General features: G+C 36.1%; 1 protein-coding gene across 4 annotated transcripts in view; it reads right to left on the minus strand.

Moving 5' to 3' along the window:
- eya2 (EYA transcriptional coactivator and phosphatase 2) overlaps window positions 1-23,915 on the minus strand; it is a 38,692-nt gene extending 14,777 nt beyond the window's left edge. For 2 of the 4 annotated variants that reach the window (XM_056270588.1, XM_056270586.1), the window contains exons 1-7: window positions 23,636-23,915; window positions 9,485-9,538; window positions 9,351-9,384; window positions 8,080-8,204; window positions 7,881-7,997; window positions 2,329-2,405; window positions 973-1,153 (exon numbers count right to left, since the gene is read on the minus strand). In XM_056270588.1, coding sequence (XP_056126563.1) covers window positions 973-1,153; window positions 2,329-2,405; window positions 7,881-7,997; window positions 8,080-8,182 — 478 coding nt within the window. In that variant the 5' untranslated portion in view covers window positions 8,183-8,204; window positions 9,351-9,384; window positions 9,485-9,538; window positions 23,636-23,915. Of the gene's footprint in view, window positions 1-972; window positions 1,154-2,328; window positions 2,406-2,550; window positions 2,680-7,880; window positions 7,998-8,079; window positions 8,205-9,350; window positions 9,385-9,484; window positions 9,539-23,635 lie in introns of those variants that run through there. The other 2 variants (XM_056270587.1, XM_056270589.1) reach the window with 2 other exon arrangements.
- Window positions 23,916-24,214: the final 299 nt, after the last annotated feature.

Here is a 24,214-nt window from a genome sequence, read left to right on the forward strand (position 1 = left end):
AATCTGGGACCAAATATTATTCCGACACTTTGACCTGATCATGTTTTGCTTACATGTTTTTTCTGTAATTGCTAATGCGACCTTTTTACACACAGACTGAACAACATGAAGCATTGCTTGGTCACTGGTTGAGCTAAACTGGTATTATCTAATTGTGTAGTTAAATTTAACAGCTGACAGATATTCAACATAATTCATGTGTGAGAGTCTAACAGAAGGACGGACAAGACCAGTCAAATATCAACTGATCTCATAACTCTTGAGTTCTTGTCATATTTTATTACCATTTTCTAAACTATAGCGAATAAACTGTGATAATGTGAGAAATGCTGAAGGTGTCTGAATAAATTTTGGTTTAACCAAATATCTGAATAGCAATGCAAATATTAGCAATATTGTATTAAATACCAAAATACATCATGCATAATAATGTCAAATGCAAACTTTTAAAATGATACAGCATAATTTGGTTATGTTAATATTTTGTAGTATTTATTTAACATATTGAAACATTCTTTGCTTTATATTCAAATAACATATAGAGAGGCATATACTCTAAAAGCCTGATATTAAAGCAACTTGACTTTTTTGGAAAGTGCCATTTTTTTATTCCCTAAATATTGAGCTTTGCTTTATACTCAAATCACATATACAAGGAGACATATTGTCAAACATCTGGATATGAAAGCAACTTGGAATGTTTTATTTATTTTTTATTTCAAGTATTTTTTTTATATATTTTATGTAACTTTTTCATAATATTTGTAATAGTATTCCCTATATATTGACCATTATTCTCCAATTACATATAGCCTATATATATAAAGACATAATAAAAATCTGGATATTAACGCAGCAATATATCCATTTAATATTTTTTTCCTTACTAGGTTTTTAATAGTATTTTCACAAGTATATATAATATAGTATGTTAGTATAGTATGCCTCATGGTTTCTCACCATAGAGCTCACCTGTGTGGGATTCTGGGCTGTGATTGGTCGATACAGCGGGATGATCTGTGTGCTGATAGGGTATCGCCGTGGTGATGGCAGAGGGTGTGATGTTGCTGCTGGTGATGTACGGGCTGTTGTAGTGTGTGTTGTAGTATGGAGAATATTGACTTGGGCTGTAGCTAGAATATGTTGAGAAATCCTGATGGAGACAATGACATGAATGAATAATCTCAGACAACTACATACCACTTTTTTTTATTGATTTTATGTCTCATTTTTTATTTAAGTCCATCTAAACCCTACTGTGGCAGTATCTTGTTTCTCTGATTACAAAATTCATATACCATAATAACTCCATTTTGGTAAAATTTTACAAAATAGTCCCATTGCTTAACATTAGTTAATGCATTAACTAACAATGACCTATACATTTGTTACAGCATTTATTAATCTTTGTTAATATTAGTTAATAAAAATACAACTGTTCATTGTTAGTTCATGTCAGCTCAGGTCTATTAATATATATTAGCTAATGTTGAAATATACAGTAAGTATGATTAATAAATTCTTCAAAAGTACTTTTAATTGTTAGTACATGTTAACATATGTTGGGAGACAAAATCTGATTTCAGATATTAAAGCAACTTAAAAAAAATTGGTTTTAAGTTTTAACAGTTTACAAGTTTGTAGTATTTTTTCTGATTTTCATACAACTTTTTCATAATATTATTAATAGTATTTTACTATATATAAGTATTCCCTATATATTGACCTTTATTCCCAGATTACATATATAGAGATACAGTATAAAATATTTGATATAGATATTAACGCAGCTATATATAATTTTTTTTAATGCATATATATATATACATATATATATGTAATTTAGTATTTTACTTTTTCCTTACTATTTAATGTAAAGTGTTTTCAAAATTGTAAAGACAAATATCTAGACATTCGAGATAGGCTACATTGACTTGAGAAGCAAAAAAAAATTTTTTTTCCCAAAATAAATAAATAATAAAGTTACAAAATGTACTTAATTCAAAGAGAAAACAAGATAAAAAAATGTCTGACCCAACTCTTTTTTTTAAGCAAAAACTCTTAATTTTGATAAGCAAACAAGTCACGTTGGTTCTCAAGTCAATGTATCTTGATTTAAGAATGTTTAGATATTTGTACTGGAAACGATGCAAAAATACTTAGGAAGAAAACCCTTTTTTTGCATCGATGGCTTAAGTGAAACTGTAATATATCAAAAAAACAAACATAATTTCATAATTATGATGTATTGTAGCCATGTGACATATATCACACGTCGAGTGCGTGGAGTCGTAGTCCATCAGGGAAGGTTCTGCTGATTTGACACACCTGCTGTGTGGGACTGAATGGCGTTGAGCCGGTGATGCTGTTTGCACCCTGGAAAATTCCAGAAGAAATGCTGCCGCCTGGAAAAGAAGCACAAAGCTAGTTTAAGAGCGTGCTTCGAGCTGACTGTGGTAAAGCCCGGCCCCGACACATCCAACACAAACACAGCGCAGGAAACACGACAGGCAGCGGCTGGTGAAATATAGACACGTTTAAAGCGCTCACAGAAAGTCTGCATGATTTATGACTCTGAAAACAGTTCAGGTGGAGCCGAGAGCAAATCCGCTATCGGACTTTCAGGGCCAGAATGTCTTTCTCCAGACCCGTCACTTTCCCTTCACATCCACGCTCGTTCTCTCTCTGAAACCTGCCCTAGATAAATGACTCTGTCAAACCAGCACCGAATCTCGGAGGAAGCGAGCAAAGTCTTCAAAGGGGGAGGGAGAGGTGGGCGAACGCGCTTGTGATTTTCTCCACAGCGGTGAAACGCGAGGACCTTTGGCACCCAGAGAAGGGTTATTTATTTCATGCTACAGCAGGTCTCCTGTTGGAATTCTCCTATAAATCAAACGAGACCGGCGAGATGTAGCGCGAGACGTAGCAACCGCGTTTTCCCAGACCCATTAGAAATCCATCCATTTCACGAGCAGACAATTTTACAGGAAATGATGTCTCGGGGTGCTTATGAATTACAGTAAATCACTATAATACCTAATAGATTATCTGGTATGGCACTAATAACTCATTGATTATGCTAATTGGACAGACAGGAAGTAGATGTCATATGACTTTGTATGTCTCTATCGAGGCTCACTATTTGCAGTCGTTCCTTAAAGCACACACACACACACACACACACACACACTACTTTACAAGAGTTTGGGATCAGTGAGATTTGTTCATGTTTTTGAAAGAAGTCTCTTATTAAGTCTCACCAAGGCTGCATTTACTTGGTCAAAAAACAGTCAAAATGTTTATATTGGTTTTTCAGGATTTTGGGATTAGTAGAAAGATTGAATAATGCTATTTATTTGAAATAGAAATCTTTTGTAACACTATAATGTCTTTAATGTCATTTTTGGTCAATTGAATGTGCCCTTGCTGAATAAAATATCGATTTCTTTCCAACGAAATGATATATTGTGACCAACTGCTTTCAGGACAGAAAGCGGACAGTGGACAGAAAGCGGTATAAAAGCATCATAAAAGCAGTCCACTGTACATGCACACTATATTTCACGTCTTCAGAAGTCAGACTCACTGAAAATCTTCCCGTCCACTGTAGCACTTAAATATCATTTACACATTTGGCACGTCAAGACATGATGCGGTTAATGAAACCAAACATTTAGCATGTGCCAACTTTGGCGGAAGAGAAGATTTTTAGCGAATAATGATTAAAATTTAGTCTGATAGTCTAACCCCAGTGTTATTTTAGTATTTTTTCTACAATATTTTGAATGAACTTTTATTTAAATGTTTTTTTTATATATATATTTAATTCAATTTTAGTTACATTTTTTGCAATTTTGCTGTGTGCTTTTGTAATTTTTATTAGTTTTTTTTTTTTTTTTTTTTTTTACAATTTACAATTTAGGTTTAATTCATTTTTTCAGTTTCAGTTCATTTTTATTTATTTCCGGTTAGTCATTTTTATTCGTTTTTTTTTTTTTTTTTTTTTACAATTTACAATTTAGGTTTAATTCATTTTTTCATTTTTAGTTCATTTTTATTTTATTTCCGGTTAGTCATTTTAGTGCTTCAACTTAGTTGCAAAGGCAACATTTCAAATTTTGTTAAGTTTAAGTTTTTATGTTTTTTTTTTTATCTAATACATACTTCAGCTTTATTTCATTTAACAAATAAGTTTAAAAAAATAGTTTTAGTAATAGTAATACAATTTAGTAAATGATAATAACCTCACAATAGCCTCCCAAAAAGCTATCATATGGTTTTAGAAAACTTTAGGTTACACTTAATTTTGGTGTTCAATATGACACATTCTTCTAACTATAAGGATCTTTGCAACTACACTACCGTTCAAAAGTTTGGGGTCGGTACGATTTTAAATACTTTTAAAAGAATTCTCTTCTGCTAACCATGGCTGCGCTTATTTGATTAAAAATACAACAAAAATCAGTTATAGTATTAAATATTATTCCAGTGTAAATCAGCTGTTTTCTGTGAGAATATATAGTAAAGTGTAATTTATTCCTGTGATCAAAGCTGAATTTTCAGCATCACCAGTGTCAGTGTCTTCAGTGTCAAATGATCCTTCACAAATCAGTATAATATGAGGATTTGATGCTCAAGAAACATTTATTATTATTATCAATGTTGAAACAGTTGTTGGTCTGTCAGTTGTACAGTTTTTTTTTTTTTTTTTTAGGATTCTTTGATGAATAGGAAGTTCAAAAGACTTTTGTAACATTATAAATGTCTTTACTGTCACTTTCGATCAAATTAATTATTCCTTGATAAATAAAAGTATTGATTTCTTTCCTCCAAAAAATAAAAATAAAATTCTCACTGACCCCAAACTTTTGAACGGTAGTGTACATGTTAACTAACATGACTGTTAGGTTTTAGGTTAGTAGAATAAGTTGACTTGTAGTTGCAAAGTTTGGTTACGCTTTATTTTAAGGTGTCAGTGTTACAGTGTTATACATTTAAGTACCGAGTAATAATAATTAACAACATGTACTTACTGTAGGGTTAGGGTTAGGAATAGGGGTTGGTTTAGGGCTAGTTGCATGCAATTCTGCATAATTTATAGTTATTACTACAGAAACTACATGTAACACGTTTAACGAACACTGTAAAATTAGGTGTTACCTAAGCTTATTATTAAGCTTTTATTTAGATAGGGACAGATACAAATAACATAGGTACACTTTAACAGTGATCTGATGCATGTATCAATGTTTTTAGCCAAAGCTAATTTACAACATTTGTCCCTAGAAGGGCTTTTTGGTAAAATGTAATACATGCAATACAATATGTAAACAATGCGATAAGATATGGGCTTTTTGATAAATGCAATACCAGGATAAGAATAGTAGTACAAAAAAAAAAAAAAAAAAAAAAAATATATATATATATATATAAATAATACAAAAGGAGCAGAGTCAACAAGGACTAAATATGTGAACAACACTGTTCCTGAATTAACCACAATTTGGTTTGTTTTTTAAAGATATCTAATGTCGGGATGCATTTCAGATGATCTGGCAGAGAATTCCACAATTTTGCCCCTTTCACTGAAACAGAAGCCTGAGCAAATGATGTTCTACAAAAAGGGATATTACAAGTGACTTTAAAAGCGGATCTGGTCGGTCTAGTGCTTTGTCGTCTTATTATTATTTTGCAAAGCGGTAGTGGAGCAACAAATAAGTAAAGTTACTTATAGTCAGTAGAAAGTCTGTTGGTGGAGCATCAAAATATTAGTGGATATTAAGCAGACAGTCTACTAATACTCTAATGAGAGTTAGCTGACATGGAGTTGCAAAGTTACTTATAGCTAGCAGAATGTGTAAAGTGATAGTGTTACCAAACTTAATATAGTACATTTATGTTGCTTTTTTGTCCTTTTAGGATGTTGATGTGTTCATCATATGCTTTCACAGCATGAAAAAAACAACTTTGTGTTCCATATGAAGAAACTATGGAAGTTCAAGAAGTAAATGATGATGACTAGCAAATGATTCTATTCCTTTAAACCTGAAAACGTGCCTAGTGCCACTTCACCTTTGACCTTGACCGAGAACGGTCAATTTCACACTGCGGTGGCAAAATCAGGACTGCGGGCAGAAGAGGGGTGTGTGACTGCGATCCGACGCTCAGATCCCGTCTCACACTCTCTCCCACACAAACACACTCCTCCAATGGCCAGCGTGTTGTGGAAGGGAACGGAGAAAGGTTCTGACCTCCTGAGAGAACGAGAGGGACGCCTGACGCCAGAGCCCAGACCGCGGATAATGGGGAACAGGTGTGTGTGTGTGTGTGTTGGGGGGGGGATTCGACTGTAGATGCTGAAAAATCTGTGTGTGTTTGTGGGGATTTTACTAATTATCCACCAGACATAGATGTTCAAAAAACGTGTATTTGTTTATAGGTAGGCGATATCAGCAAAAATATTATAATGTTCTGGTGGATTATATTTATTAAATGACTTTTGGGATATTCGGTCAATCATGTTTGTATAATGATGCTATACTGTATAATGCGGTTAATAATATATATTGCTGACTATTCTGCAAGCAATTTCTGTGCTATTTATTTAGTCTCACACTCTTTTTCTTCTGTTATAGTCCTGATCTCCATGTCTGGGTTATTTTCTGCGATAAAGCTGTCTGTTATTTATCTCTTACATCTAATGATATACACTATGGTGTAATAGTGTGGGGACAGAGTTTTTATTTTTTAAGAATTTAATGCTTTTATTAAGGGCACAAAGGACACTTAAAAGTGACACGTATAATGTTACGAAAGACTTCTGTTTCAAATTAATGCTGTTCTTTTGAACTTTCTATTCAGAAATCTATCACAGTTTCCACAGAAATATGAAACATCACAATTGTTTTCAACATTACTAATAATCAGAAATGTTTCTTGAGCAGCAAATCATCATATTAGAGTGATTTCTGAAGGATCATGTGACACTGAAGACTGGAGTAATGATGCTGAAAATTCAGCTGATCACAGGAATAAATTACACTTTACTATATATTCACACAGAAAACAGTTATTTTAGATTGTAATGATATTTCACAATTTCTTTTTTTTAAGACATAAAAAAAATCTTACCGACCCCAAACTTTTGAACGGTAGTGTACACATTTTTATGGAAAACTCATTGGCATTTTAACACCGGACTTAAAGGCATAGGGATACGTTCACCACCTGATTGGTCGGCTTTTATGACGTATATTTCGAACTGAACATCTAAAACAATGCTGTGTTCTGGGCTAAATGCGCTCGCTGTATGTGCGTAGCTACATATGATGGTATTCTGACCAGCTGAGAACTCGTGAAGAGCTTATAAATGTGTAAAGGAGTCAAAACAGCGTCAGGAATCCTCCGTCACACACACACACACACACACAGATCTGCAGTGAGGAGACGCGGTTCTGATGCTTTTACTGAACTGTGATGGGAAACATTGCCACATAGCTGTTTTTTTCTCATCATAATTTCAGCATTCTGTCCTTTATAGGGTCGCATCTAGTGACATCATGTCCTGTTTTTGGTTCGTTTACATGTCTTTGGTCCGTGTTGTGATCATATATCATTCGAACCGCACCAGAGTGTTTGGAAGCGGAGCGAGACTCATCTCTTCAGCTTGTTTAGTGTTCAGATGGCAGCGTTCACACTTATTCAACTGAACCGCACTAACAGAGGGTTTGTTTTAATCCAACCAAACATGCCGAGTGTGAACACACCCTTATGTTCCACAGATGCACCTTTTTACTAACAACCTTGTCCTTGTTTCCTCTGCATGTAAAGTGATGGGCACATATCATGCTGTGATACTGAGATGAGGCTGTGACACTGACCGTGTGAGGAGTAACTGTACAGCGCCTGACCGGGTGGCGTCCCGCCGAAGTTCGACGTGTATCCCAGCAAACTGCTCTGTCCTGGTGAATGACTCAAACCATCTTCTGTTTTAATATCTGATCAGGTGAGAGACAGACAGTCAAATCAGCTGTGATGTGCACTATTTAGGGTGGTTGTGAATGGACACTGAGAACTCACTGTAGGACGCCATGCTGTAGCCCTGTGTGTGATGTGTGTATGGTGTGTAAGGGCCCGTCGGCTGTAACGCAGGGCTGTACTGCGTCTGTCCGTAAGCAGCCATGACTGATCTGAGGACAGCTGGTCTGAGAAAACAAAGAGCTGTCGTTAGAGAAACTGAATCTTTACAATAAACAGACAACATCTTTCTAATGCAATGTTCTCAAACACACACGCACGCACGCACACAGATTCATAAATGAGCAAGCAAGTGTTATTTCACTAATATTGAGACACTAATATATTTTTTTATTTTTTATAAAGTTTTATTAATTTTGTTGTGTGGTTTTGCAATTTTTATTATAGCTTTTATTAATTTTTATTCCAGTTTTAGTTGTTTTAGTACATCAAGTTAAACTAAATGAAAAGCTGAAATAATTTTTAATATTTTATTTTATTTTTAGTAATCATTTTTTATAGCTTTAGTTAACTAAAATAACTCTTACTGAAACTCTTTCTAAAATTACCGTACTAAAAGAAATGTAACTGGATAATTGAATCATTAATGGAATCCAATCTGTGAACAAGTGAATCATGTGAGCCGATTTGAGGTTGATTCATGATCAATTAATAAAAAAAGAACCACTTCACGAGAGTCATTTGTTTATGAATCGGACTTAACTGGTTGTGCTTTCTGTTCAAATCCATCTCTAAAGTTTGTTAGCAATTCTTCAAAAGTACTAAACCCATCATTAATGGAACCGTTAAAGAATCGGCATCATTAAGTGGAATCCAATTCACGAGCAAATGACTCTTATGAGCAGGTTATTTTTTAATGAATCAGATGTATGAATTGGTCTCAAACTCACGAGTTATCAATTCTTAAAAAAGTACTAAAAGAATCATTAATCAAATCATTAAGGAAAACAAATCTAATTCAGGAAAGATTGAGCCGGTTCTTTTGAATGAATTGGACAAAATAAGTCTCAAACTCATTAGTTATTTTTCCATTATTGTGGAACCAGAATCATTAAGTGGATTTCAGAAAAACAAAAATTTGCAGAATTAATTCAAATTCACCAACAAAAATCTCCACATCTGTAAAACTATGTCATTTGTCACCTTGAAGTGAATGAATTTGCACAGACATTTGTTCTTCTCGTGAAAAAAATGCCAATGGTGTAAGAAAAATAAACTTAATTCAAGTTTAAACCTTGATTTTTTGAATACAGTTTTGCTTGTAAAGTAAATGCATCTTGAGGATGATGATTTGTGCAGTGTGCATCACTCACATGGCCTAAAATCGATGTGTAGGTCGAGAGGCTCCTGCATGAGAACAAAAGAAACACGTCATCTGAATCAGCCTGAATATATTTTAGAGGAAGTTCATTAAATCCAAACTGTGAAGTGTGAAGTTCATCCCGACCTGTCTCTGTCCGTCGCTGTACTTCCGCCTGCACGCGTTCAGCTGTCAGCTCTCCTGAAAAATGACAGACCTGTTTGTTAGGAATACGTGACCTAAAAAGCACACCGGGCTTCGGTCCAACAGCACGCATCTCGAAAGTAAAATATAAAGAAGTGCCCAGAACATAAAAATGCATAAAGCGCAATTCATGTCTAATCATGCCTTACACACACACACACACACACACAAAAAAGGTGAACGGGCAGTATTTCTCAATGGCGAGACACCTGCGGTTTACAAAAACACACATAATTAGAATTCTGCGATAGACAACAGTGAGACGCTTGTTTGTATAAACCGGCTCGGTGGGACTGTGTTCCTGGAACAGAACAATGCCTAACCTGCTTTCTGAACCTGGCATGATCTGGCATAGTAAACCGCAGGCAGCAGACGTGGCAGCAGTTCAGGACGGGGAAAACCATGCTTGTTCTTATACCTGAAAACTGAAAAGTAAGAAATGCAACTGTCCCTGTTCTGTGCTGTAAAGTCACGGTGTGGTAAAGCATGTGGGTATAGTAGTTTGCATGAAAACAAATGAGAGAAGATACGGGCGAAACACGGCAATAACCGCATGTTTGTTGACCTCTTTTTTTTTGTGCTAACCCAGAGGTTTTGCTCAGATGTTGTTCCTTCTCTTTTATGTTTCAAATGTGTCAAGTCAACTCACCTTTATTTATACAGCGCTTTACACAAAACAGATTGTTTCAAAGAAGCTTCACGGGAGATTAACAGAATAAATGATGCAAACTTCATCAAATACAGACTAATTCAAGTTCTGCTGTAATGCAGCTCTAAAAAAAAATACAGTAACATTATTCAACTCAATTCTACAGAAGCGTATTGCATTCACTTGAGGAGAAAAAAAATCGACTCTGTTTTTCTGAATTGACGAGTTAATTATCTCAGAATTACAAGATATTTTTCATGAAAAAAAGTTTTTGCTCTGTTTTTCTGAATTAACGAGTTAATTATCTCAGAATTATGAGATACATTTTTCTTGAAAAACATTTTTTCACGCTGTTTTTATGAATTAACGAGTTACTCATAATTTTGAGATAATTAAGTCATTAATTCAGAAAAACAAAGCAAAATTTTTTTTTTTTCATGAAAAATGATCTCGTAATTCTGAGATAATAAACTCGTAAATTCAGAAAAACAGAGTAGATTTTTTTTTTCCTCAAGTGAATGCAATACGCTTCCGTACAATTCAGTTCAGCGCTGATTCAGTTGTTTTGTGTAAAGTGCATCAATTCTGAAATGAGTTCAATTGAGATATAAGCATCTCCACAGAAGACAATAGTTTAGTCTTTATCTCAGACCTTAGATGAATATCTTTTACACAAATGAGAGAGCTATAAAATGAAAATGGATTGACGCTCAGATCATGTTTGCAATCTCTGACTTTTGATTGCGATAGACTCCAACTTCCCATTGGAAACGCTGTGTCAAGACGAGACAGAAAACCGTGCTTGTGTTTGAGTAAAGTCTTGTTCTCTCGCTGCTATCAGGGAGGATCATCGGATCTTATTTGGTTAACGTTTGATAAACCACTGCGGCCCCAGAATAAATATCTCAGGACGCCGAGACCTGGTCCACGTCTTAGACTAAGACACACGCTTGCGTAAGGTCGCGTCTGACTGAGTAGAAGCACAAAGATGTGATGTTCCTCTAAACGTTCTCCCTCAGGGCTCCTCCATCTGTCAGACACAGCTGCTGTCAGGAGCAAAGACGGAAGAAAACCTAAAACGAGAGCTTTCATGCAATCACGCAAGAGTGGGCATGTACATGTGTGATTTACATGCCAGCTGAACTCTAGCACACATCGAGATCTTTTTTGATTAATCTGACAGGTCAGACCGAGCGAGGTGAGCGATGTTTGGCGTCTGCGGTCGGGGCGGCACCCAGTAAATGTTTAAAACAAACAAAGACAATCTCTCGCCACAGCTCACTCTGTTTTCTCAGTAAACAGTTGCGACACTACTGTACGGCGGGCTTAAGATTGGAAAAAAAAACATATCATGTGACTATTATAACGACAGCAAAGCTGCAATAATTGAAGTGAAACTTTTTACCCCTTAAGAAATGGAAGGAACTTTTGCATGATCATGTGATGGTATTCCATCGATTTGAGCATTTCAGTGGCTGATAAGTTACGATTTTTCTAAAAAGTCAATATAATACCAATATATACAGTACATACTAAAAATGAGATGCATGCAAACTTGCTGAAATGAAAAGAAAATATATACTTGCAATAAAAAAATAGTTATAAGCCTGGCTGATCAATCCAAAATGGTCAAATATTCGGTAATTGTATTTCTACAAACGTATCGAAAAACCAAACAGTTTCCACTGACAGTGTGAAGTCTATTATAAAGACCACTATTGAATTGGCCTGCAAAAAAAGTGCATGTTTAATGTTCTTAAAGCTATTAGCATGGGCATTGACCATGTTACATCAATAGATTACTGTTTTTTTTATATGCTATGTTTAGATTTCACTGTATGCAAATGTCTAGGTTCTCACATGAACAAGATTTGAGAGCTAATCGTACTTGAAAAATAGTGCATGAGTTATATTGACAGACTTTTTATGATTTTTTTTTCCTTTTTATTTACTATAATTGTAACAGAAGGCATCAACAAGTGTTGTTAACTAAAATTAAAAAGATTAAAAATTGTTTTCAAGAACTGAAATTATATTAGATGAAGAATTTTAACTAAAAAAAAAATGTTTAACGAAAATGAGAATGCGAAATTTCACCTTGGCAACTAAATAAAATATAGTAAAAGTATAGTAATTTTCAAAAGCACAACAAAATTACTAAAGCTTGAAATCTGAAAATATAGAAAATAAAAGATAATTGAAAATACTAATAAATACTGTATTTAAAAATGGTACAAATATTATGCTAAATAACTCATTTTGTGACTCCCCATGATTTTCTAACAACAACATGAGGGTGAGTAGATTATCCCTTGGATTTGATATAAACAGGCTCTCGGACATTTGTGCTTGTTTTCAGAAAACAGAAGGAGCTGTTCTGCGGGTCAGAGATGCAGCGGTTCACACTGATGTTTCATCACACCTGCTCTGCTGACGCACCAGTCCTAACAAAACCTTTCCCAAGAAAACAAACATGTCTAAAGAGAGAGAGAGAGAGAGAGAGACGTCTGACACGGGCCGCCCAGTGCAATCCTGACTTCCTCCCAGAGTTCCTGTGATGCGCAGTGTGTTTCCTGGTATGAGTGTGTCCCGGAGTGAGAGGGCATGGGAAAGAACGCTCTACCCCCTTTCACAGTGGTAAACTGAGCTAAAACAAACCCCGGACGGGGCACGACGCTTCACCTGGCCTCGCCGCTGTTCTGCTAGCGCTGGCGTCTTTCACGGCTATCGTATTCCACACAACGCCTTACATCATACATCACGTGGTGTGTTTCTCTTTTTACCCAGCATGAACGTGGTCGCCAAACTAAACCAGTTGGCGAACACTCGTCACAAGATGAAGCCCTCAATAGTGGCGGCCCCGGAAGTATTTTCCCATAGAGATTTGACCACCAGACTTTCCCAAAAAAGTCTTTTTGTTAGAGTTATAAGCCAAGCCAACCAAATGAAACACAAACTTTGATTTGAAGCAGAAAAGTATTTGAAAAGCATACAAAGATGCCTTTAATAAGGGAAAGAACTACAATCCCATGAAGCATTGCAAATGACAATCTAATTAAAAATGGAGAAATACACATAAAAAATTAATTTTTAAGATTTACGTATTTCAGTTAATAGTAAAATTCCATCAAATTGAATTGAATAATCCTTACATTTTTTTTATTGAATAATTGAACAATCCTTAATCAATTGTTCAATTAAAATGTGTAAGGATTATTCAATTCAATTTGATGGAATTTTACTATTAATTGAAATACATAAATCTTAAAATAAATAAAAATTTTGGTGTAAAAAACTATTGATTTAATGTTGTTGATTATGTATATAGGAACAATACATTTTAAGTTTATTGCAAATATACGCATATATATAATTAAATAAATATAAATTGAGATTATATATTAACATTAAAATAAAGCTGAAATAAAAAATAAATAAATAATAAAACAAACTTAAAAAGCTTAAACGGAAATGAGAAATGTTGCCTTGGCAAGTGAAATAAAATCATTTTAAGTTGAAGCACTAAAATGACTAAAATTAAGACTGAAATAAAAATAATGCTATATATATATATAACAAAAGCACATGACAAAATTACTAAAACTTAAACTGAAAATATAAACATAAAAGCGATTCAAAATATTTAATACTATAACAGAATATAAACAATACTTGTGTCAACAAAATGCTAAATAACTTTGTCTCAGAAAAAACAACACGATTTTCTAATATATATACAAATATCTAAATAGTTTGAGATTGTAGAGAGACTGGATTACATTCGCAGTGCTTTACATGAGTGGGCGGAGCTAAAGAGTTCTCTGATTCTCTGATTGGTGGAGATCTCTCTGCAGAATCATGGGTAATGTAGTTTTCCACCAGGAATCTCGCTGTTAAACAATTATTTTAGAAATAAGTTGAAATAGGGGCTGACGAGTCCACTAACAAAAGCATATAGCATTGATTAACAGCCTCGTACTGTAGGTCTGTTTTTAAATGTGTTTCCCTATGGAGAAAATGAAGGAGTTTTTACTTCCAGAACCTCCTGTTGCTCTAAACCCCGGATGTCCTGACAGGAGCATTATGACGGGGTTAAGAGAGCAGGTCGGCTGTCTTTGAAACAAATCATGAGCCGTAGCTTTGCCATATGGCTGTCTGATCTATAGTGAGCTCTCCAACCCGAACAGTCGTCTCAACCGTTCAATCAAAGCCACCAAACTGCTCTCTGGCCCGTAGCTGAGGGCTATGTCCCATATGGCGCGGGTGACCACTGCATTGCCTGAAGGGAAACCGCGAGACACTGTGACCTCGCTCACACAATGCAGCACTTCTGTAGCCCTCGTGTTTCCAGACAGACCGCGAGCAGCATCTGCCCTTTCATTTCCTCCAAACTCACGCTGAGGGATCAACGGGCCAGGTATAACTGAGACCTGCTTGAATATGGACCCTTTTCACATTTACAGGCTTCCAAGAAGCCGTCATAGTTGGGTAAACGTCTATAGTGGTGAACGGAAACTACAACAGATATCATTTTTGCGTTCCCATTTGCTCAAATCCACGACAGCATTTCTAGAACTTTACAAAAAAGGAAAAATTACTGGGAGATTGATTACAGTGAGCAGAAGAGAGAAAGATGGCGAATTTGCCGTCGCTCCCTCAGCCGTTGTATTAGAAACACACCGCACAGCAACTGTAACTAGTTGTCTGTACCTTAATATTAATTCATTGTTTATTTAACATGGACAATACAGAATAACATTACTGTACAGTATTGAGCAACAGATGCGCTATATATACAGCATGCTCTGCAGCACGGTTCCTTATGTAATGAGCATAATGCATATTAAAAAAGTTTAGGTAGATTTACAATGTTGTGAACTGTGAAAACATGCCATCACAGTCTATGATAGTTATGTTTCCTTGCTCAGGAAGGCATTTCATTTAAGACAATCTTCACATTTTTTAAAGATTTAAGTCAAAGTGTGTAATTTTTACCATTCTTTCCTGTGTCCCAGTTTAATATTCAGATTAAACATTGAGAAATGCATGTGTTTTGAGGGGCAGTTTAGAATCAAACCTGAGACACTCTACAATAGAGACACTAAACACACCCCATGAATTTTTTAACATATTATGTGTCTTTTATTATGCATACAACAAAGTTTTTGCAAGCAAACCAACAGAATTTTTCACTACCAAAAGTTTTTCTTTTGCATCCAAAATTAAAACTTTTCTGCTAAATGGCTAATTTTGCAAATCAAAGTTTTAATCTCAACAGTTGCTGATAAATGCCTTGATAGCACAAAGTGCTGTAAATGCAGTGGACACAGACCAACATTCATCCGCAACTATTGAACTCTTATGTTTTTCATGATGCGACAACTGAAATCAACTTATAGACCACGTTATACTTCAAAGATGCACTTGACATTAGGTACATATTCTCATCTGAACGTCAAACTTACTCTAGCTAGTGTTGAACCTGAGGGCACTTGCTGTGCACGCTTTGGGTGTATTTCAACTGATGCACTACATGGTGTTTTCCATCTGAAACGCACACACACACACTGAACAGCCCATCTACGGCCACTTGCCTTCGGGCTCGAGCCTGTCTGCAGCCTTTGAACTCAGACTGTCGTAAATAAAGCCGTCCGGCCACACGCGTCTGCTCTTTAGCTCACTAATGGAGCGATGGGGGGGTAACAGCCTAGTAATGGTCTCTTGAGATGCAGCGGCGCTTACATCACTGACCAGGGATTTCATCAATGCTGGAGCGCAGAAGAGCATGGGAACCCTGATGATAAGTGTTGCACGGACACAATGAAGATATATGCGCAATGATGTCATGTACGTTATTGACGCAAGCGGACAAATTCATGATTCTGGTAAAGGTATCAATCACGAGAGATATAGTTATTTTTGCTGGGAATTAAAAATGGTTTATGTGTTACGTAACCATGTGGTAAGCCCCTATTTTTGGAAAATCTTATCAATTAAATACCGTATAAATGAAAGGCACTTTGATTATTATCTTTTTATTTGGAACTTGATGGACGCAAACCAAAAGATAAGATTATTCTAAACAAATTAAGTCTGACATCAGTGCAAAAAACAGTTTCACGTTGCGTAACACAAAATGTGGCTCCAAACAGTCAAACTAATATTATAAAGCAGCTGTTCTTTTCTCCCTTTGGTTTACTCCATATGTATGTAAATATATCTACCACTGTATAGCTAAATCAGTTGCACAATATAACCATTGTACCATGTTCAAACTGAAACATTTGTAAAACATTTCATTTTTTGTAAAAAATAAATAAATAAATCCTTGCTAAGTGGGAAAGTTGCATGCTTGCTTATTTTTGCAAACTTTCCAAGTTCCTCAGTCATGACAATACTTGTCCAGAAAATACGGTTACACTTTATTTTAAAGGTGTCATAGTTACAGTGTAATTATAAATTTAATTATTGAGTAATATTAAGTAACTACATGTACTTACTATAGGTAAGTACATGTAACATATGTAGGCTAACAAGCACACTGTAAAATAAAGTGTTAAACGCACTAACTATAGAGTTACTGTTAGGGTTAGTTACTTGTAATAATGCATAATTTACTGTTATTACTATACATAACGTGTAACTACGTCACCTTAAAATAAAGTGTTACCGAAAATAACAAGTGTGGAAAATCCATTTATTTACATATATTATTCAAACTGAATCATTTCTAAATAATTGTATTCTTTTCCTCTTTGCCTTTCAGCCAGAAACATGACAATACTTGTTTGTCCAGAAAATACTGCAAAGAAAAGTGTAAAACGGATTAGCGCGGACAACGGAAAGGCCTCTCCTCTCGGAGTAACACCAAGCTATCAGTTTCCCCATCCTGCAGATAGACTTTTAATTTATGGGCTTCTGTTATTAAAAAGCCCAGCCCGAGCTCGACCGCGTGTTCCTGGCCACCATGTTTGTGTGTAACACTAACCGCCTGCCATGGTGGGCTCTGCTTTCCACATGACAGCCTCCAACAGGAGAAAGCCACCTTTCATGCCAGCTTGTATGGAAGGATCGCCTCTCCCACCCAAAAAAAGCCCCGACTTATGTGTAATCGACCCCCTTCGTTCAGACATTCGCCCCATCGGTTCCCAATTTCTCATCCTACCCATCCCCCCATCTCTACTGCCAGGTCTGCTGGACCCTTCACCCCTGGAGCGCTGCCCCGAGACGTGGGTCATGGATGGGGACAGCTGGTGGACCTCCCAGAATCATTCTTATGAGGGACTCTGTTCCCAGGTAACACATCTGGCCTGTTGGATCACACTGCATTAAAAGCACTCGAGCCGCGTGCTTTCAGCGCATGCAAATCACATACACACAACCAAAGAGAACTGAGCAATGCAACAGTTCCGGAAGAACATTTCACTGACTATACCCTTGTGCTTGAATGTGCACTTGTATATACTTCAAATGTTAAAAGTATACTTTCTTAAAAACTACTTGCAGATGATATTAATAACAAAATAAGTTTCATGATGACTGTTTTTAAAAAAAGTGCACTTTGTAATCATGTCATTAATAAGTTTTAATAATCTTTTGTCGTGCTTTAATGGAGCAGATTTTGATGTGTTAATTAATTACACTAAGGTTAAGTACTTGATTTTAACTGTAGTGTTTAAAGTTCATAACATGTAGAGTTAACGCATTTTAAATGCACTAAATTGCAACTTCATCATTTATCGTTCAGATATATTTAAATACAAGTTACATTAAAGTATATTTCAATTTACCGAAAATGCTTGTCAGTACATTCAGCGGTTTACTTTAAGCATATTAAAAAAGACAATAGAATTAATAATCAAATTGTTGTGTGTCAAAAAAGCACTAATTGCATTTCATAGAAATTTAAATTATAATGCAATTTTATTTCATTAAAATAACATGTATTTAAGTGTCTGAAAACATTCAATTCACTTTGCTCTTTTAATGTATATTATTTCCATTAGTACTTATTTTAAACATATACTAAAGTGTACTTCTTCTTCACAAGGGTATAATCATATTTTATTATTTTAGGCTTGCAAACATGGTTTTATTCAGCGTGGAAGCTAGATTTTTTCTGAAGAAATCGTGAGTGGTGATGCCAGGGTTTTGCTCTGCAGTTGCTGAGGTTCTCTGAGTATTTTTTTTTTTTTGCTTATTAGCTCAAGTCTCTATGATATTCAGAAGCAAGTTTTATCATCCAGTCATCAGCTTGAATGCTTTAGAAAAGTAACCGCACACCTCAAGTACATAGCATGCAAGCTTCAGGATGAGTTATGACAAAATGTTATACTTTAGGACTTTTTTCAAATCACTAACCCTAAGTATATGCTATTCAATTGAGCTTAAATTGTATTTATCCAAGAATATTCCTTTGAAATTGAGTGTGACTTGGATTTAAAATCCTCAAGACTTGAAAAACAGCCTTGCACCATCTACATAATGAAAGCACAACCCAGGAACAATAAGTAGTTTATTCAGTTATAGTCTTGAACTTTCAACCTTGAGACACGGTAAGCTGCCTATGCTAACACTCACAACTTACACTGTTGTGGACAGTCACTGAATGATATATGACTTCATCAAAGAAACCTGTTGAAAAATGTCCTGCTTCTTCGCCCCGAGGGCTGTTAGCGTGTGTAAACGCGCCCGACAGGCAGAGAGGAGGAACCTTTCAGCTTATTCAAGACACCTAATTTGTTTAGATTGTATACGATCCAAGTTTTTCAGTCGCCACCTTTGGAAATTGATTATGAGAAAGAAAATCTCTCATTCACATGTTGATTGATGTCGTGTTACTCACTGTGGTGTTGAGTTTTGTTGTTCTAGCCTGTCAACTGCTTGAGCCGTTAATACAATTAGTGTTATTAAAAAGAAATCTCAATATCATTATTTATATTAGGGCTGAAAGGTATAACAGTGCATGTGTGGTGCGATGGTTGAAACGTCCAAGTTCTAGTTGGGTGCCATTAGACAGTCAGCACTGTAATGATGTTATTTTCATATCAGCCTTCATTTGTTGGATGAATAATGCTACTTTTTGGTTTGCATCCATCAAGTTCCAAATTAAGCACCTTTCATATGCAAGTATTTAATTCACTGGATTACAGCAGCTGGAACACACACACACACACACACACACACGTCATGGGGACATTCCATAGATGTAATGGTTTTTAACTGTATTTTATCCCCTTACACTAACCCTATCACACAAAACTCTACATTTTTACATTTTTAGAAAAGCCTTTAATTACTTTTATTTTTATACCAGTTTTACAAATGAGGACGTCCATAAAAGGAGGTTTTGGGAGATTTTGTCAGGTTTTGGTCACTTCTGGTTACAAATGTTACATTAAAAAATAGTTATGTACACACACACACACACACACACACACACACACACACACACACACACACACACACACACACACACACACACACACACACACACACACACACACACACACACACACACACACACACACCACTTTGCTTTATGACTCCATGACAATGATACATGTGATGCTCATGTCTGCCAGCAAGTGTGTGTGTGTGTGTGTGTGTGTGTGTTTGTGTGTGTGTGTGTGTGTGTGTTTGTGTGTGTCTCTCTAAGATATAAGATAAGGACTAGAGGTTGGCAATAGCTGAAGAACCAGCTGCTGTTTGGTGAAAGAATGAGACTGTAGGGAAAAGGAGGGGTTTGGATGACCGTGTGTGTGTGTGTGTGTGTGTGTGTCAGTGTGTGTGTGTGTGTGTTTCTGATTGAAAGGAAACTGCAAAACTGTGTGTTGCTTCCTACTCACATTAACATGCGAAATCTCTCCATGCACACAATATTTTGTCATTTGTCATTATTACCATTGCTTATAATTTTGGTTAATGATAATAACTTAATGACATTGGTGAATATAGCCGAGTACAGACCAGAATATCAGAGACTTTTCACTTGAGCAGGAAGCAACCACCTAGCAACCACCCAGATGATGGCAGCGTCATAGCAACACCCTAGCATCATGGCAGTGGTTTTGCACAAGTAAGCAGTGCTCACGTTTACTTCAAACATCATTCATGTTTCCTGCACCTTTTGACCAATGAATTTCTGTAACTTTTTCTCGTTGATCATTATTACTAGACGACATATTAAAAAAAAACAATCATACTAATTCATAGAGTTCACAGAGAGATTTCTGATTAAATATTTTAACATTTAAAATATTTCTTACTATAGAAATATTTTTTTTCTTCCAATCACAATTCTAAAATTCTCTGATATTTCCATGTTCTCCTTCACTGTGAAAAGCCAAATTAATGAACAGTCAGTGATTCAACCTTCTTCAGTATAACGCAAATCACACGAAAACATTCAACATTTGACCACAACGGTTTCTTAGCTTTACAAAAGGAGGTTTGGTTGTAATCAAAGACGGTTAGTTCTCCAGCGGCGTCTGATCAAAGCCAGGCTTTACGTGAAGTCGGGCCCCAGACCGTAACTCTTCTACTAAAGCGTTCCTGTATACATTTTAGGAAAAGACTACAAATGCATCAATATTTTTCTAATTCTGAGTATGAGCGACACTATTAGTGATGCTTGAGTTGTATTAAGATTGTTGCACTGTTTAATCCTGCTGCTTTTCCTATATTTGCATTATAGGTTTTGCTCTTTTCTCAGAGAATTCCTCAGAGCCACTGTGATGATGTGGCAAAAGCGACAACGGCTTTTCACTACCGATCACATTCAGCTGCACAAGACTCACGAGACTCCGGGAACACCTCTGTGGGCGCTAGCTAAATATTTAGCTCATTACGACCGAGGTTATCTTCCATCTGGAAGCAGAGGATCGGTTGACGATTCAAAGCAGAAGCAGAGTTCAAGGCCTCCAAACCGAGGGGTTAACGCCGGCCGGCCCATAATGAAACGAGCGCCGATAAACTCAGGAAGAGCCTTGCTTCCTATGAAAATATTTATCATTCCAGAAACCTTTGGCTACAGAGGACTTTAGGAATTAATTTGTGTTTTCTTAGGAGGGGGTGCTCAGGGTGGGGAACTCAGGCCTCGCTTTCGACCAGGAATTGTGCAGCTTATTCACAATTTATTAGAGTTACTAATCAGAACCATGACGGGCTCAGAATGAGACCTGGTGTTATTATACACTGGAAACGAGAGCGTTAAATCAAACTTGCCCCTGTGCACGTGACCTTTGATGCGTGCGTCCAACATTTTTTGGTGTGGAAAAAAGAATGGGTCTGATTTCAAACTAATTCAACCGAGCGTGATTATTAAAATGCAAAAGGATTGGTTTTAATTAATAAAAATATCTGCATGTGCTGCATTGTTCACGTCGTCTATTGCATGCATGTACTGCAAATCCACATGGTGATACTGAGAATAAGAGATCTGACATTGAATGAAAAGAGAATGGGGTTCATTTTCACTCCGTCCATGTTTGGATAGGTTTGAGTTTGGTTCTTTTAAAGAGGAATCAAGTGTGAACAGATTAAAGAGTCAGCAGCGGGAGACCAAATTTAATATAAATAATTTAATAATGAAGTGCTTTTTTGTTCTTTTAGGTTTTTTTTGTCTAAGAACCAGCAGTGTGAGATAGTGAATGTTCATCATATTCACAATATAAGTTACCAAAGACAAAAATAGTGCATTTTATAATGAGAAATATTATTCATTTTATCGTAGCCATGTTAGAAAAACAGAATCCACAGAGTTGCCGTGCATGAGGCAATATTTCTTGGACTTGTTTGTGGCGTAAAGTCATGGCGGTGGTAGATTCACTCCAGTTGAGAAAGTTTAGGATCAGTATTACATCAGGTTTTGGATCTCAGAATCCGATACCGGGTCGCTTTAACTTTAGCACTGCAGATCTGGATGGATGAATTGTGCAATAGTGACCTGCGTTCTGGTGAAAGTGTATTGAGCAGGGGGTTGTGAGAGCTTCTCGAGGATGATGATGATGAATGCTTCTCTTTGAAAAACGCTTAGCAAGGCACCCTAAAATAATCTTATTAGCTTCCCGACTTTAAACATTTCAGAGCAATCGTCTAGCGTGACGTGCCATCCGCCATTGTTTTATCCAAACAGCCACATTTCTGCTCGCATTAATAGACACGTATGCACAAACTAAGACTACTCAGTGTTTAAACGATGTGGATAAATTAAATGAAGAATTACACAGATGTTTAGATATGAAAATCAAAGTGTTTTGTTCAAGAGCCTTTACACTATTAAGAAGATGGTTCTGTAAAGCACTCAAGTTTCTTTGGTCTTTAATAATAGAGGGGGCCTTTTTCCTTCAGAGACTCGACTGCGTTATAAATGCCAGGTAGTTAAACGGAAGCAGCATTTCACAGCAAGAGAATACATTAAAATCATGTTTAGCTTCCCAAAATATAAGCAAAAATATGAACAATATTCATTACACTTTATTTATTTGACCAAATGAGTTTTTGATGGGGAAAGTGCCTCCGATGACAATATTTGATGGTATTATATATCCGCTTCATAGGATAGGGATGTGTTTTTGTTATCCATAATTTTTTTGTGTCTCACTATAAAAACAGAGGTGCTTACAAATTACAAATAGAAGCATGTCTGATGGAAGCACTAATGTCTTCACATGCTTAACAGCTGAATGACCTACAAACTCACCTTTAACTACTCAGATTTTAGCACTTTTTAAATTGTGTTTGTGTAAAGGGTTCTGTTTGTAAATCGAGATTATTATTCTGTGTTTAGATGCTTGGTGCTGATCTCCGTATAACAACTCAAATAGGCCTATACTTTTTGTTATGAAAGAAAGTTCTGAAACTAAAAAACATTTAAGAGCCGTCTTCATTTTTAAGTGTGTGGGACATCTTTAATGTGTTTGTGTCAACTCAAATCAAACAAGCATTATCTAAATTATCGTTATCATTTATGTATGTGAAACTATGAAATATGAATAAAAATAAGAATATGAATAATGACACATTTAGTGTATTGTTCATACAATATTGTGCACTAAATCTAGCCCTGTATTATTTTGTCTGTAGCTGCACTCTTTTAAAAATATGGTTATGGATCGTGAGTTGCTCTATGGTTCTAGATAAATGTATGATGTTTCATTAGGTCCTTCACAGATCAGTGTTTTCGTTTCATTTAATAAAGCACAATAAAAGGGAAAAACTTGTTCTCCTAAGATAACTTTTTTTTTTATCCGCGTTTGATCAGATATCTGGATCTTTATGTTAAGTTAACAAACGCGTCCTCATGCGATCCTGCTTTTTCTCTCCGTTTTCTGATATTTTCTGATAACCGATAGTAGGCCTATGTCAGGAAATATTATCGGTTTGTTATCGTCAGAAATGCAACACAAAATAAGACAATATCAGTAAGTAAATGATGCACTCACCATATCTGGAGCAAAGCAAAAGAAAGATCAGCTGTAAGTTCAGCAAAGTTTCCTCTCCATCCTGCGTGAAGTGTGTTGATCAACTCGCAAACACACGGATATAATGACGCATCCCGACGCTCGAAGCTTTCAATCTCAAATCAAGCGGTTACGATCGTGTGTTCGAGAGCTCTGCGGTGTGTGTGTGTCGCTCCCTGCGTGTGTGGCGCACTCAAGTGCACTAATGTGAAGAAACGTTCAATAAATGAGCGACCTGAAGTTCCTCCTCCTCCTGCTCATGTCCTCTACACGCGCGTGGAGCTTCACCACAACGAGACCATCCTGCTCTCTCTCTCTCTCTCTCTCTCTCTCTCTCTCTCTCTCTCTCTCTCTCTCTCTCTCTCTCTCTCTCTCTCTCTCTCTCTGTGTGTGTGTGTGTGTGTGTGTGCGTTATCTTAAATGTACTTTACAACCTCACAAATATAGAGAAACTTGGAAAACTGACGTAAAATGAATGACTTATTCAGCCTTATTTTTTTTATGTTTTTAAAAATGCAAAAAGTGAATCAGAATCTACAACGAACGAACCACAGCTTAATA

This window comes from Rhinichthys klamathensis, unplaced genomic scaffold (assembly GCF_029890125.1).
Source record: "Rhinichthys klamathensis goyatoka isolate OS25496 unplaced genomic scaffold, OSU_Roscu_1.1 h1tg000303l_1, whole genome shotgun sequence".
Lineage (NCBI taxonomy): Eukaryota > Metazoa > Chordata > Actinopteri > Cypriniformes > Leuciscidae > Rhinichthys > Rhinichthys klamathensis.